Source organism: Anas acuta, chromosome 8 (genome assembly GCF_963932015.1).
Source record: "Anas acuta chromosome 8, bAnaAcu1.1, whole genome shotgun sequence".
NCBI classification, from domain to species: Eukaryota; Metazoa; Chordata; class Aves; order Anseriformes; family Anatidae; genus Anas; species Anas acuta.
In genome coordinates this window covers 4701824-4717278 of record NC_088986.1, presented here as the reverse complement: position 1 = coordinate 4717278, position 15455 = coordinate 4701824, and the positions used below count along the sequence as shown (strand labels likewise).

At 40.6% G+C, this 15455-nt stretch overlaps 1 protein-coding gene across 21 annotated transcripts in view; it reads right to left on the bottom strand.

Moving 5' to 3' along the window:
• The window catches only part of DAB1 (DAB adaptor protein 1), a 421093-nt gene that overhangs the window by 23171 nt on the left and 382467 nt on the right, over positions 1-15455 (bottom strand). For 17 of the 21 annotated variants that reach the window (XR_011098715.1, XR_011098716.1, XM_068689787.1 and 14 more), the window contains 3 exons: positions 12839-12898; positions 4350-4406; positions 1132-1194 (listed from right to left, as the gene is read on the bottom strand). Coding sequence is in view for 19 of the 21 variants with exons in the window: in XM_068689787.1 (XP_068545888.1) it covers positions 1132-1194; positions 4350-4406; positions 12839-12898 (180 nt within the window). In the remaining 2 variants the exon portion in view is untranslated. The remainder of the gene's footprint in view (positions 1-1131; positions 1195-4349; positions 4407-12838; positions 12899-15455) is intronic. The other 4 variants (XM_068689793.1, XM_068689795.1, XM_068689798.1 and 1 more) reach the window with 1 other exon arrangement.

Genomic DNA, 15455 nt, shown 5'->3' with positions numbered 1-15455 from the left:
GCAGCTTCTGCAGCACATACTTTGCTGTGAATGCTAAACATTTTCTGTGGCTCACAGTTTTGCAGAGAAAAAAAAAAGAGAAAGGAAAAAGAATGGAAAGATGCAGTAGAGATGCAGTAGAAATAGAGTGTTATAATGTGCTGGAGACAGGAGAAAAAGAAAATGAGAGAGACTTTGTACCAGGGGAAAAATTAAAACAAAATTTCCCTGGATTACATCTCATGCAAATATTGATGTGATTTTTCTCTCTACAACATACAGACTTGTGCTTCTAGGTGTTAGGTGACAACCAGTATAAGCTACAGACTTAGGCATTACTGTAAAAAAATAATAATAAATAAATAAAGGCAAATGAAATATCTGCAAGATTTATGGAAAGGTGAATAAATATTGCTTCCAATTAACCGACAGGACCAGAGCCATAGGTCTACATTAAGGGAGAAAGACAGTGTAATTGAGCAAGCTAAGGATGAGGAGACAGGACTTTGAAAATCTAGTCCCAGACACGGCCCCAAATACCTTGGAGACTTGAGGCTGGTGACTTCCCAGCACCTCAATTTTCTCTGAATATTCATATTCCCTACAGCCTAAAGTATGGTTCAAAAAACATAATGGGAAAATAACTGTTTTCATTCTGTGATGCAGAAAAGCCCGGTGAGAAAAATCTTTCTTCTGAAAACACATTCAGCCCTGCCTCTCTCCACTCTTTTGTCTTCCTTCCTTTAACAGCAGTCCTGGGATGAGTGCTTGGTGGAACCAAGGAGACGTGATATATAAGGCTGTAACTGGATCTTCCTGCAGTGCAGTGGAGAGACAGGGAGTTCAAGACAGAGAGCAGTGAAGCATGCAGCTCTGATAAACACCAGGGAAGGAGATCTGCAGTTCAGATTATATCTTATGTGACACCTAGCCCTATATCAGATAAATAAAAATTGAAGATATTTTTGCACTTCTTCAAGAAGCAGTGATTCCACATTCAATTTGCTTCACTTTTATTTTCTCACAACATAAGAACTACTTTGAAATCCTCCCTACTGCAAGGGCCAATGACCTGAATTGTAAATGTGCTCAATAAACGTGCTGAAAATAGGATGCAGAAAAAGACACCGTTCAGTTTCCCTGGTTACTTACCGGGGGAGAGGTTACATCAGGAGGAGTGGACATGTCCCCAAAAAGCTCTAGTTGGGTAACAGCCTGTAAAGATAAAATAACATTCCTATTTATCTCTAGAGGAGAAGAAAGTACAAGTTAATTAGCAGTAACTTGTAAAGTTAACTAGTTACAGCTATCAGTATAAATAAATAAAAAAGCCACGTAGGCTTCAAATGTCCAGTCCCATATAGAGGAAGCACATGGGCTCAAGCTGTGGGTTTTTTATACTGCTGCTGGACCTAAATAGGTGGCAATCGACCCTATAAAATGATGATATGGGGAATTCTCCCCCCTAAAAAATGAAGCGTGAAAAAGCTATTCCGAATAGGACCAGATGCATTATTGCTCTGCCCTTAACATCAGTAAACACCAAGCATGATTTATAGGCAGACCTTTTTCCCTGGCTCCTTTTCTAAATCCCCAATTCAAGGTCTTAAAAACCAGTAGCAGACTGTGGAAGTGACAGAAGGGTACAGAAGGGAAGGACTTTTAAAGTGCTGCCTGATTTCCCCTTGCCCATGGGACAGGTGTGACCTGGATAAGTGGACGTGAAGGAGGATATAGAACTGGGTTATTTTAAGTTTGTAACTCTACATTTAACTCACGTTGGAAATGTTTTCTAAGGGCATCCTTCAGTTTGATCTCAAATTAGGTCATCCATACAGGTCTCACACAACTGGACCAGCAGGGAAAAAGCACTTTGATAATGAGGAGCACCTTGAGTGGCTTCATAATCAAACCTCCTTCACATGCTCTGGAATAAATTGTTCCCTTGTACCCGTTACCTCCCCATCCTGTCAAGCTGCTGGGATAGAGGACCTCATATTCTAACTATAAATTAGAGTGAGATATTAATTAAGGTTCATATAACAATCTGAAGGACCCCTATAGGGATGTTTTACTTTCCAAGGGTCCATTTCAGGACAGCCTGATTCCAGCACCCCTCCTCTAGCCATTATTTTAACGAACACTGCTGATTAAGGTAATGAGGTTTTCCACTACAGGGACAGCTACTGAGTGTGGCCAATTTTCACAACTAGAAAGCAGCTCGTGGCTGAACCATAAGGTGAGGAATAAGCACAGGGTCTGTGCATACCCACATACAGATCTGGGTGGAAGGCAGCAGGAGCAATAACACGCCCAGGATGATGTCTCCTCCAGCTGGGGGCTCTCCCTAAGTGCTGCTCTCCATCTGCCACTAAAGCATGGATCCCTCAAAACTCCACAGGAAACCTAAAATCCATCCACCCTCCTTACCAAGGACTACTTCTCCCCTACCTTTCTTCTGCTTACAGGCTTTCCACCTCCCCTGAATTCTACTCAGTCATACCCATATACACGGGAAGGCAGAATTCTTGCTATGAATGGGATTTAATGCACAGCTTAACTCAGTTCATTGAATCCCAACTCAACTTAGGCACACAAACTTTACATCCTTATCACATACAGGCTTGAAATTCATCTGTCTTGATCTGCAAACCTAGTTGAAACTTAGCCCTCCTGCTAACCACCATGTTGGCTCATCAGTTGTAACAGCTTTACAGCCTAAGGGGAAAAAGCACCCAAAGACTTTTTTCCTCCCCATTTTCTATTATAAATGATCTTTCAAGAAATTAGACTATCTTTCAGAAGCTAGTAATTTCAAAGGTTTATACATTTTTGCAATCCAATCTCTATTCCCATTTACAAAAGCAATGCTACAATCACTTTCACCTGGAATTTGTAGAGCAGCTTGGATGATTCGCAACTTTACGTCTAATAACGTACCTAGGGATGAATTATTTCATGTTTTCTCACCTCATGCCATGCATTAAATAGATCACATTGCTTTAGTGATATGACAATATATTTTCCTCTTATGGGCCTATATATCCCTGGAAGTATCTGTGTGGAGATGGAAGGAGGAAAACCGAAGAAAATCTACATTTTCTTCAGGGCATAACGATTCTAGAGTGTATTACTAAAATACTGCTGGAAGTAACTTCTGCAAAAACAGAAAAGGCCCGTAAGTCACTTCTGCAGTGTGCACACACTAGGAAAGCATTGTGAAAATGCCCAGACAAGTGGGAATAATGACAACAGCAGCGTTCCTTCCGAAATCACTTCAAGCCTCCTGTAGGCTTTACAGATTCAAGAGATGCTAAGTGACACCGCATCACAGAAGAGGTCACTTTCTTCTCATCTCTCCAAATCACTCGTTCAGCAGCAGTCCTAAAGCTGCTCTTTTGCTGCACAAGGAAGCTTTCTACAGAGCTGTCCCCAGTACCCTCCTCTCTGACTCGCTACGAAATAGCCTCTGTCCTTCTGAGGAGGCCACGAGCAAAGGCTCCCGCCGAGTTTCCATCCCAGGTCAGGGAGCAGGAGAGCTGATCAGAGGGGGTGAGAAAGTGCAGGGCACATGTGGTTACACAGACCGTTACTTATAGGTCGTTTGGGGAAAAACACCATGCATTTTGTATCAATTCTGAAAATGGATTGCGAATATACTTCTGAATTCAGGATTATATGGTATGCACTCGGAAGGAGGAAACTCAGATCTCTCTGCCTCAATACTTCTGTGAAATAGAACAATAATACTTCCCAAAGTGCTCCAAGGTGATGGATCTTGGGAAATCCTTCACAGAAATAATTCTGTTAAAGCTCTTGGAAGAAACTCTGTGGATGGATTTCTAAACAGGCAGCTGAACAGAGTGATATCAAAGCTGACTTTGGTATTTATTGTAATAAGATAAATCCTTGTTCACAATATTCCCCAAGGAAAATGAATATATTTACAGGGGGATTATGTCTCACCAAATAGCTACTTTATATGCAACAGGAGCTAATTTACTTACTAGAGACCTTAAACAGCAGCACTTGGAGGTGGGATTTTAAAGTCTCAAATGGTTTAGATCTGATTCTGCATCTAGCTTGCTTCTACAACCCAGTTCCCAGCCCATGTAAATGCACACAACCCCTCTGACACACAGTTTTATCCATTTCCAGCTTATGAGATTCCAGCCACCATCTTTTACTTTTGTAATTTCAGTGTCACTACAGAACTGAGTGCACCCACTATATTTTTTTGAATTATTCACATCTGATATGAGCTATGTCCTAGTGAAGTTAATCCCAAGCCGAACATTTTCAAATTGCACTATTCCTGTAGCTGATTTTATCTATATTTCCTTAAAACATTTTTAGTGCCACGACCTTACCTGAGTGACTGAAACAAGATTTTCATCAATGTCCAGCAATAAGTTTCCATTCTCCAGCTGTAAAGCATGATTTATGAAATGAAATGAATGATTTATGAAAATGACATGAATTTCTGAGCATGAAAATGATAACCTCCATAATTATTGACTTCACTGTTGAAATGAAAACCCTTTCAATCTTGCAGTGAGTACAGATATGAAATCACAGTCAAAAAGGCGAGTTTAAATGCTGCTAGGATATGGAGGCAAACAGGCAAACATACACTTTATCTGTGCTAAATCTAGTCTTCTGGTGCATACAACAATAGCAGTGCTTGCATCATAACTATTTACTTTTTCAGATGTTTATTATTTCAACAATAAACATACACATTGAGGTCTGATCCTGCTTATGTTACTGGCACATGTCAGTGGCTTGGTGAAAGGAAGGACTTAACATACTCAGAGGGAAAAAAAAGAAAAAGTTTTGGACAACAAAAGCTCTAAAAGCACATACTTCTGGAAAAACACAGCTTCCTCTTTTTTGCATCTATATTTAAGATGCAAGTTTCCTTTCCGTAGCAATTTTTAAAATTACTTTTAAATTTAAATTACTATAAGTCAATTCAAGTGATGTTTAAATTCTGTTTGTATGTATGTTTAAAATGTATGTGTCTACTGTGCATGTGCCCACACATACATATGTATCTATATCCATCTACATATTTAACATCAATAATGACTCAAGTGTCCTCAGAATGCTAAATTTCAGACAACACTTACAGAAGTGTTAGAGATTTTAACTTCTTAAGAAACAAACACAACAGCAAATTACTGAAAATAGAACCTTAGATGACTGAGTCGCTTCACAGAAATTTAAAACAAGCTAAGAAGTCTCAGGAACAGCGCAGAATGTTTCCCCTTTTATCCTCCCTCCCACCACCTGAAGGAGCAGATTGTGCCCTCAGTGCACCCCCCAGCCACCCCGATGGCTCTGGGGAACCAGTAGGGAAACAACCACGGCTCCATATGGAAGGGACATGTGAGCAGCAGTCACATCAGAATGGGCCATCAGAAATTCCCACCTGTGTGCCACAGGACCTAACAGAAAACATTTGCCCGATGTGTCCTGGTGCACCCCTGAGTGCCCAATTACTGTGACGTGTTGGGCTGCTTCTTCACTCAACTAGCAGCCTGCGTTGCATGCTGCTGAGACACCTCCTGAGGGTGAAATACCCATGAGGAGACATCTCCTGAGGGCAAAATACCTGCGTCTTCCAGAGCATTGAACTGCTTTCACCAGCAACCCTGGCAAGGTTGGAAGGCATCTACTGAGGGCAGAATTTGGCCTCAGAGCCTTCCTCCGGTTGGGCTTTTCAATGCAAAGAGCTTAACTTTCACAATTCAAGTTAAGCTCCCACTCCCTCTTCCTCCAGGGCACGATATTAAGCAACCAGAAGCCTGGGAAGATGCTCCAGGCCTTGATCTTTCTGTAGAATTGCCATCTGTGGGTTTTGCCAGAGAGTGATGTAAAAGCTTCCTTAATCATTCACAAACGCATCTCCTTGAACGTGAGAACACCCCTACAGCTTAGTCAGCCAGGAACATGAGTGGTTTGCGACCAGCTGCATAGACCGAGGTGGAGGAAAGACAATTAATCCTTGTATCTTGGTGACGTTAAACCTGTAATGAAAGCTCCGTCTTTCTATATAGGCATGTGAGACACAGCGTAAATCTTTTAAACATGAAATATGTAAATCTGGCTTCTTAAAGCAGCAGCAAGCTTTTTAAACCACTCCAGCCAGTAATGAAATTCCTCGTGATGCTTTTCACTGTTCGGTAAAGAAAAATATATAATCCAAGAGCTGGGAAAAAGCTCTGATAAGAGGTAAATAAACTGCAGCCTTCATAAACCTGAACCGAAAATGATCCACCTCCACTGCGGTATTCCCTCTGATTGCCGACTACTCTGAAAAATGTTTTCTAAGCAGTGTGTAAGTTTGGATTTGCAAAGAGAAATCTAAGAGAGGCGTATGGCTCTAAGAGTGAGAAGCACCTTACTTGGTTCAGTCCTATCTATGCAAGAGCCAGAATAGCCAACTTCTGGTACTCGGCCTGGTTTTACCACAGGCGATGGATCAACACTAACTTACAGCAGGAGAAAACCTGCTTAATATTGCTGTACTTTTGCAAGTGAGATGACAAAAGCAGCATCTCACAAAACACAGTTCTGAAATCTCAGAGAGTTACACAGAGATGGTGCTCAAAAAACATGAAAAATAGACGCAGTAATTAACTTGCACTCTGATACAGATCTCGGCAAGCTAAAAAGAGTATGTAGGATACTAAATATAGTAATTAACCAGCAATTAGTAATTAACCTTTGAGTTGGCTATTAGCTATTCAAGTCTTTTAAGATAGCAGAGGGATTTACACTTGTTTTCCTGCAGTCAGGGTAAGAGCCCTAGGACTTGGCCCCGCATACAAAAGCGGGCTCACCCAGGGATCATCCAGCCACGCTGCTTCTCTGCATTCCCCCTGGAAAAGTTGGGGGGAATGGAAAGTTTAATGACAAGTCACAGGGTTAACATTAAACCTGATATTTATTTATTTATTTATTTTAGTGGAAAATGTAAATATTTTGGCTATGTCAAATATTTTTTCCAATGACTCAAACCATTATTTTAATTCAGTAAAGCTTCAGTTATTTGCACAACCTTATACAGAAGGAATCCTGATATCACCACGAGCTCCATGAGCTGCAAGCAGCTTGCTAATTAACTATAATTCATTCTTAAAAAAACAATTAGAACTATAACGAAGGAGCACAGCAGAACTGTGAGTAAACCAATAATCAGTCAAACCACAGCTAGCAGGTTGAGGCACACTGAAAATAACCAGCAGACGCATCGTTTTCCCATAAAAGTACTGCTGGATTAATGGAGCAACACGATATCTCGACAAAGAAGCGCGCAGTTCCTTCCTCATTAAGGACAATACACTGAAGAACTGTTTCACTGCTACTTGATAGCCTCCTTCAAATTAAGGATCTCTTCATATGATCAAAACACACGTGTTCGCGCTTATTTTCTCTTCTCATTTGAAGGGAACTTAATTCTGAATTCCCTGCGTACCTTGGGTACTTACTCTTAAGGCAATAGTATGGAAAATGTTTCAGGTCCCTGTTTTCTCTGACAGGCTCTAATAAATCAAGAGTCCAGAAGGGTGACTCCTGCCTGGAGCCAGACCATGCTGCTTGCAGCTACCCCAGCACCCGGGATAACTGAAGTCCCAGAGCACTGAGGGTGCTGGTGCAGGGTCCCAACCACAAGAACACCTCCTCCACATCCTCTCCAAAATCTACATGGTGCAATTTATGGTATGCAGCAGATGCAATGCAAAGATATTAAAATGAAACATATTTTTCCATTCTACATTAAACTAGAAACAGGGGAATACTAAAACATTTCAGCTGATACAGTGGCAATGGCCAGCCTGCACTGAATTTCATTTCAGCATGAAGAAAGGTGTCTGAGCAGGAAAAGCAGGGACCAACAGCTTGCTGTAGCTGGCTCAGCTTCAGTGGTAGCCTCGGCCAGGTTTCCACCTTGATTTATTGGTTAAAACAAAAGGAAAACTTGCAGGAGGAGCACTGAGATGTTCCCAGTTCTGCACAAAATCAGAGCAGTTAATGCAATGACTACTCCGTGGGTATGTATGTATATCCATTTATATCTACAACAGCAAATGCCCTCCAAATCATCAAAGAAACTCCTGCCAAAAAGAAAAAAAACACATTACCATAAAAAACTAATGTATTTTCAAACTTTGCCACAACTAGCTGTACCTGTTAAAAAAGCATGTCCCACATTGCAATGTGAAGCCTCATACAAGGGATTGGATTGAATCTAACTGAGACAGGGTATTTGAGCACAAGAGTCTCTCAGCAAAGGGAAGCAGAAATGGAAGGCTTTGTAGACACAGATGGCCAGAGACTGGCCTGTGCAATCTCTTTCTTTTCCTGTAAGAAAAGTGGATCCTGAAAGCCTAATGCTGACAGCACTGGCTGAAGTTAATGGCTGAAGAATGTCACCAAGCTGCAAGCTGTTTCTGCAAAGCCACTGATGCAAACGTATGGAAAGACACAGTTATTAAGCTTTTCTCCACACCAACTGTCACAGAAAGAATTCAGTTTTTGGAGGATGGTCAGAGTGATCTGGAGAGCTGCTTGAACTGCTTTATTGCCAACCGTTTTGGGATGCCATTAATCCAGGGACAAACTTTCTGCGTGAGCTGCTGGAGACTGGGGCTGCCCATGCCTTCCAGATGACTGCAGGCACGCTTCCTAAGAGATGAGACTTGAAAAATCAGACCTGCAAATGGCACTGTAGAATTAAAGCCAGAATTAAAACAGAGCTCTTCCAAACACAGCTTCTTAGGTGGGGCAGATGGGTCAGGCAGCCCTTGTGGTTCCTAGACCTGGGTGGGCTCAGGTCCAGCACAGCTTTACCTGCTACCAGGGACCTGGCGTGTATCCTCCTGTGGAGGCTGATGGTCCTCCCATGCCAATTACCCTAAGCCAATTACTCCCTGCCCATTCCATGCTGGTCTGTGAGCAGTACCACATTGATGGCACCAGCCAAATGACTGCCTGTACCATGAGGCATCAGCTATAATGCTTTGAATCTTCTTTATATAGCAGTAAGATGAGTTGTTTGAAAGCCTTCATAAAATCGTAAGCAGATAGTTTAGACATTTTGATGAGAAGATAAGGTTTTATTGTGATGTGACTGACAGTCTCAGTGAAAGGTATTTACAGTCTGACTCTTATTACTAAAAACACCATGACAGGTAGAACTCGATGCGTATGTATAATGGGGAGACGATTGGAAGTTATGACAAAAAGAGCTCATTAAACATTTCACTTTTTTAGAACAGTTAATTTCCCATACAGAGCTACAATTTCCAAGTGGAGCATGTACCACTTAACACAAGCTCTTTGGGGTAAGCTTGCTTTCTTTATCTGTTTGATGCCTACTCTCAGTGAATGAGGAATGTGAGAATTTATCTAAGGAAGGAACAAAGAGAAATGGGAATGAATACAAGAAGAGTGAGTTGATGATACAGAGCAAGGGAGATGCCAATACTGAAAGGAAACTGGAAAGCACGAAAAGGGTGTGTTTGGAGCTGAGCTGCACTCCTTACAGCAGAAATCTCCAGAAGAGTAGGATTTTCTGGGAAGGAAAGCAGCAAAGAAGCAGGGAAATACAGAAATTGTATTGAGTAAGCAATCTTTTCATCCCAGCATCAGAGGTGACTGGCCACAGTGGAGCGGCCTCCCACAACCGCTCGGCATCGTGTCAGTGCATCCGCCATCTTGACCCGTATGTGGTGTCACATACGTCTGTTTGACACCACCACAAAAGATGCTTCATACCCTCAGCCACAGTGGGGTCCCCCCACACAAAGAAAGCAACATTTGCCAAAACTGGTCCTGGTTTCATAGGAAGCTACACCTTGTTGAGAATCAGCGTGAATCACACCTCCCAGTTGCAAAGTAACCTTTGAGAAAGGGATTCTGGCTCTTAATTTTTACAGCATAGTAGGACTCATCCCACCTATGTCTAACTATCTAAAAGTCAAGTTATTCCTTCACGTCCTTTAAAGTCTCTCCACAGCCACAAGAGAATGACACAGACAGGAGGAAATCCTCCCGGAGGCACCTATTTCTCTCCTCTGGCTACTGAGCAACAAGGGTGGAGGGCCCCAAGCTGACTGGCTCAGTATCCCTCACTTTTACGTGCTGAGGCTAGGGATAATTTGTCTGAGAACACACCAGAGGAAAACAATCCCAAGATGGAAAATCGATCTCTGTCTAGGGAACGTGGGCAATTCAGTCCGAACTCAAGCAAAACTTGCTGCATTTTTATTAAGTGTTGTATTTATTGTCACAGGAGAGAATTCATGGTGCCTGAAACCTATTAGGAGCTGCAAAAAGTTTCTCTCCTTTCATCCATTATGAAATTAATGAAAGCAAGATCTCCTGATAAAGAAAGTGTCCTTTTAAGTTTAAACCAGGCAGATGAGCTAGATTATTTGCCCTCAGATTGAATTTTAGAGGTTTATATAATAAGGACAGCTATAAATTGAAAAAAAAATTATGGCAAGTGTCTCAATGACAAAGAGTCTCACATGTGGAAGGGTGAGCCATAAATCAGATGGGCAGTGGAATATTAAATTGCTAATTTTAAGAGCGATTGCTGCTTTTCTTTTTTTTAATACATGTTAATATAATAAGGTGAAACAAAATCTCTGCTACACATTTCTCCCTCTTCCTTTTTTTTTTTTTTATTTTTTCCTTTATAAATTAAAGTAGACAACTTGTTTTGAGAAAAAGGTCTAATCACTTTAAATATAACCAAGAAAAAAAACAAAAAATTAAGTCTGCAACAAGCTTCATGGAGATGACAGATTAAGTATATTTGATGATTACAGAGTAGGTCCCATATGCCTTACATCTCACAGCCATGCTCTTTACCAGGACAGTCTAATACCAAAGTGTCTGCAGACATGATTGCAAGTGTACTGTACACACAGTCATATTGCAACGACCTAAATTACAGACTATACCCAAAGTAAATTTGAAACATCACTGAAGGAATAATAAAAAAGTCACTGGAAATGTGCAGAGGAAAAATTGTAACACTGAGCTACATGAGAAATGAGTGAAAAACCCACAGCTATTCCTGGTCCACAAATACCTTAATTAGCTATGCAACGTGAGTTATCTTACTACATTTTCCCAGCCAACAAGATGATGGCTCCCTCCTCCTAGTGGATTATCATGAAATATTTATGGCAAGTTTTGTTTGTTTGTGCAAACCACAGAAGTGTCACAATTCAGACCCCATCCAACCCCTCCCCAGCATTTATCTTTTTTATTTGGCATCTCAGTCTCTGTGCTCAGCCCAAGCTGTGCAATTTACCATATCCTTATGTGAGAAGAGCCTTTCTTTCTCTCCCTTGAACACAGGCATTTTTCCAATGCTTACAGCAAACTGAAATTCCTGACCCTTGCCTCAATTCTTCTTCATTCTCACACAAATCCTCGGAAATACTGATTTTCTGTGTAACCAACACAATTAGACAGTTCCTCAAGGTATTGTTTCACTTATAGCCTAAATTTGTGTTAAACAACATAACCCACCCTTCAGCAAATGTATGCCTTGTTGCTCAGGCATCTGTTATTGCACTTCTCCTCTCAGCCACTTGTTACCATTCCTTACACATTCTGGAGATCAATGTTTCACCACTTCTAGATGCTCATACTCAGAAAGGGAATGGTGCCATTTGGATAGAATAGTGTATTTTACCCTTCTTTTTGAACAAAATCAACTGTCCATGCAAGGCATAGAACAGAAAGAATTCAGTCTTCAGCCTTCATTGATACTCAACCTGTTAAATACTTTGAGCACTACAGAAATAACACAGCAAAATTGGGAGGAAATCTCTCCATGCTGACTACAGCCTCTAATAACCAGCAAAGCAATGCACTACTTACAGCAAAGATTCTGCCACTTAGGAATTTGTTGAGCGAGGTGTTTTCACACACAATCTTGGTGTAGTAGCTCCTTTCAGAGTTTCTCATGGCTGTTTAAACCAATTGCAATTACACGTATCTCTACCCTACAACTGTACAGCTCTCGTAACACTAAGCTACCATAGAAGTTGGTTTTATTGGAAAAATAATTGCTTTTCCATGGTGTATGTTAGGCAGAATTTTTATATAAGTTTTTTCAAATGACAGAAGAGTAATTCTAATGCAAATTTGCAATGTTTTGTAACATATGATTTGAAGCTGCTTTTGAAATCTTTGCCTACTTGCATGTTGTTTTCACAAGGAAGCCTTCTGAGAAGTACAGACATGATAGCTACAGAAAGCAACTGCAGAGGTCATACAAAACGTTCCGACATAGCTGTTCCTAATGCTACTTCTCTCGGCCTCCAGTCTGTTCAGACCTTCTTCCCCTGCTGTTCTACTAAAACAAGCTGTAAGGAGCACAGCATATAAAGTATGGCTCTGAATGAGTGCACAGGAGAGAAAACACAGCCATGCTCGGTCAGCGTGTGCTATGTGACAAGCAAAAACAGAGGGTGATAAGCCCTGCGTAGCTTCGGGTAGTAGAATAACACTTCTGATCCAGACAGCAAAGATTCATGTATTAACATGCAGAAGGCTCACTGTCAGCTCTTAACCAGACACCACATTTATAAACTGTGACTTCCAGAAGAATCAATCAGAAAAGACAGAAAGGAGGAGATCTAAGTAATGAATGAGATGGATATAGATGACATTACAACCCTGGTTACCCTGAACCAACCCAACAATAGCAAATCACTGATGAAATAGACATCACATGGAATGTACCAAACACTGCATACAATAATGAAAGTCACAGAAGCTAAGAAACATACCTTCTTGACTGCATATAAATAGTGAAGATACTTACACTTACAGGTTGACTTTTTGGCACATCATAAACACCTTCCTTCTTTTGGCTGGTAGGAACCTGCAAGAACAAATGAAAACGATGGTTATTATCCCAGAAGGTCTGATGAAAAGTTGAAATCTGCAACTGATATTTAAGTACAGGGTAGTCGTTTAAGGATGTTTTCCTTTTCATTCAAGCAGTAACGTTAATGGAGATGATACTGAAGAAATAAAACATCTATCTGAATGTTTTAAATCCTAAAGCTCAGTAGTGCTCAGAATTGAGATTTTCATTCTTGGTTAGGTTCAGCTGAATGAAAATCAGGTGCATGTGGACCTCTTTCCTAATAAAGTGGTTGTTTTTCATTTTACTTGGCAGTTAGAAGTGCCCACGGAAGGCACGATCAGGTCAGTATGTCATCTTCCTCCGTAACAGAGAACCAGAGCAGAGTAATTGATCTGAAGGAGAGAGATATTTGGCCTATGGCATTAGGTTTCTTCCTTCCAATTCATTTAATAACTTAAGTCAAGTAAAGTCACAACACGTATCCCTGCAGTGATGGGACCCTGTAGCTGCTCTAAGCAATGTTTGGTCACAATTCTGCAATTTGTACTAAGGACTTAGCAGCCTGTAAGGGTCTGAGGCTGCGTAACCACTTGCACAGCCAGGGAGCTGAAGTCAACAGCCTCTCTCATGGATAAAGATGATGATAATACAATTAAATAAACTTCGAGTAAGTCTTTAGTTGAGTCAACAGTCGTAATTTACACCTTGGGCATTTATATCTTACTCATGTAAATTCATTTGCTTTGTAATACTCAGCTTAATGTGCCTAAGGACTACTGTTTTACGTATTTGTAATTTGTGATTTTATTTCTTTTTCATTCCTAAAAGCACTGAAATGTCTATTGCAAATGACACAGGCAAAAAGAATGGTAAAAAAACACAGGCTCTAGACAGGCACACTCTAAGTAAACCAGTGCTGCTTTTTCTTTGAAGAAAGACATTCAATCTAAGAAGGCTACATTTCAGACATTTATGAAACCTCAAAGGTAAACAGAAGAAATAATATTGCAGATATGAAATTCTGATACTAGAGTAGGAAGCTGAAGGAATGGTTCTTGTTCATTAAACTGCGCTATCATTTCTTACTTTGTATTACATACCTAAAGTTCTCTCTACTGTTCTAACACTCACATGTTCACATTTAGATGTCAAAACTGTGCACATCTTTAATGTGGTGCACATGGAAGAAGCTTTTCAAGAGCACTCAAGAGGCATAAATGCAGAACCTTCCAAGAAACTGAACATGTTTTATTACTATAGGCACTTTTAAAAGATTTCTCTTCTAATACTATCCCGGGAATGACTTGTTTGCCTTGGTTTTCTCAGAGTACTGGTCTCTTCCACTTAAACCACCCATCACATGAGACTAGTAAGTCAACAATTCAATTTAACAGAAAAAAAAAACAAACACTCTCTCCTTACAGACTAGTAAGTTACCGTACAAAACCAGAAACCATCAATGCTCTACATTTCATAAGCCACTGGAAAGCTTAGTCTTCCTTTAAAAGAGGACAAATGCTGTGAAATAACCCATTTACAAACTATAACCAGCACGGTATTTTTATTTTCTTCCTGGAAATCCTCCTCAATCATTTTCCTCTTCCTCCTCCCAGCTTTTCCCAGAAGTCATCCCCGTTTGCACACTGCTGCCCACAGCTGGTTGTGGAATGACTGTTTCCCTGCACTATCGACTCTGCTGTTTTTACTCCAGCTTATAATTACATTTGAGAAAAGCAGATGCTGGCTTTTAATAACAGGACAGAGAAGCTTTTCTGAAAGGCATTTTCTTTCCCAACCTGTCTTCCTAATGTCCTTGCCAAACAGCACCAAATTTCTTTGCATCACTACTTAGACCTGGATCTGCAAGAGATTTTGCCTGCTTGTTTTTCTTTGTCTGGTGATATCAGCAAAGTGCTATCAGCACCAGTGCTGCTGACAGCTCTGCCTATGAGATGGGTTGCAAACCATTTTGATGGTTTTAATTTTTTTTTGATGGTTTTAGTTTTCTGTGTTTTTTTTTTTGTTTGTTTGTTTTTTAATTTTACCAGCAATATGAGCACCACAACTCAACCCCTCCCTCCTAGGTTGTCAACTCCTTGCAGCAGAGAACATGCTTCTATACAGAAACTGGTGCTGCTACATACACAATAAAAAATAACACATAGCAAAATCCCCACCCCACCTCACTATCATAAAACAACAGACAGACAAAGATGCTATCAAGAAATCTGACACTCGCTGAGAGGATTGGTACACGCTCAGTGATCAAATCATGCTCAGTGATCAATCTGTGATGGTTGACTTGGTGATCCTGAAGGTCTTTTATAACCTAAATGATTCTAACTAATGCATTAAAGCAGCTTACATAGACAGTGTTAAAAGAGCAATCAGACACAGACTTTGGGATAACGTATCAAGAAGACTGATAGAGAGAATGCTTAAAAAGAAAGTTGTGACCTCTACTACATTAAACAGAATTAGGATTATAACATTCCACCTTCAGTTACTTGTTGGGTAGGAATCTCTTCTACCATGGGGACAAATGAGCTTTTTTGAGTACCAGCTCTTG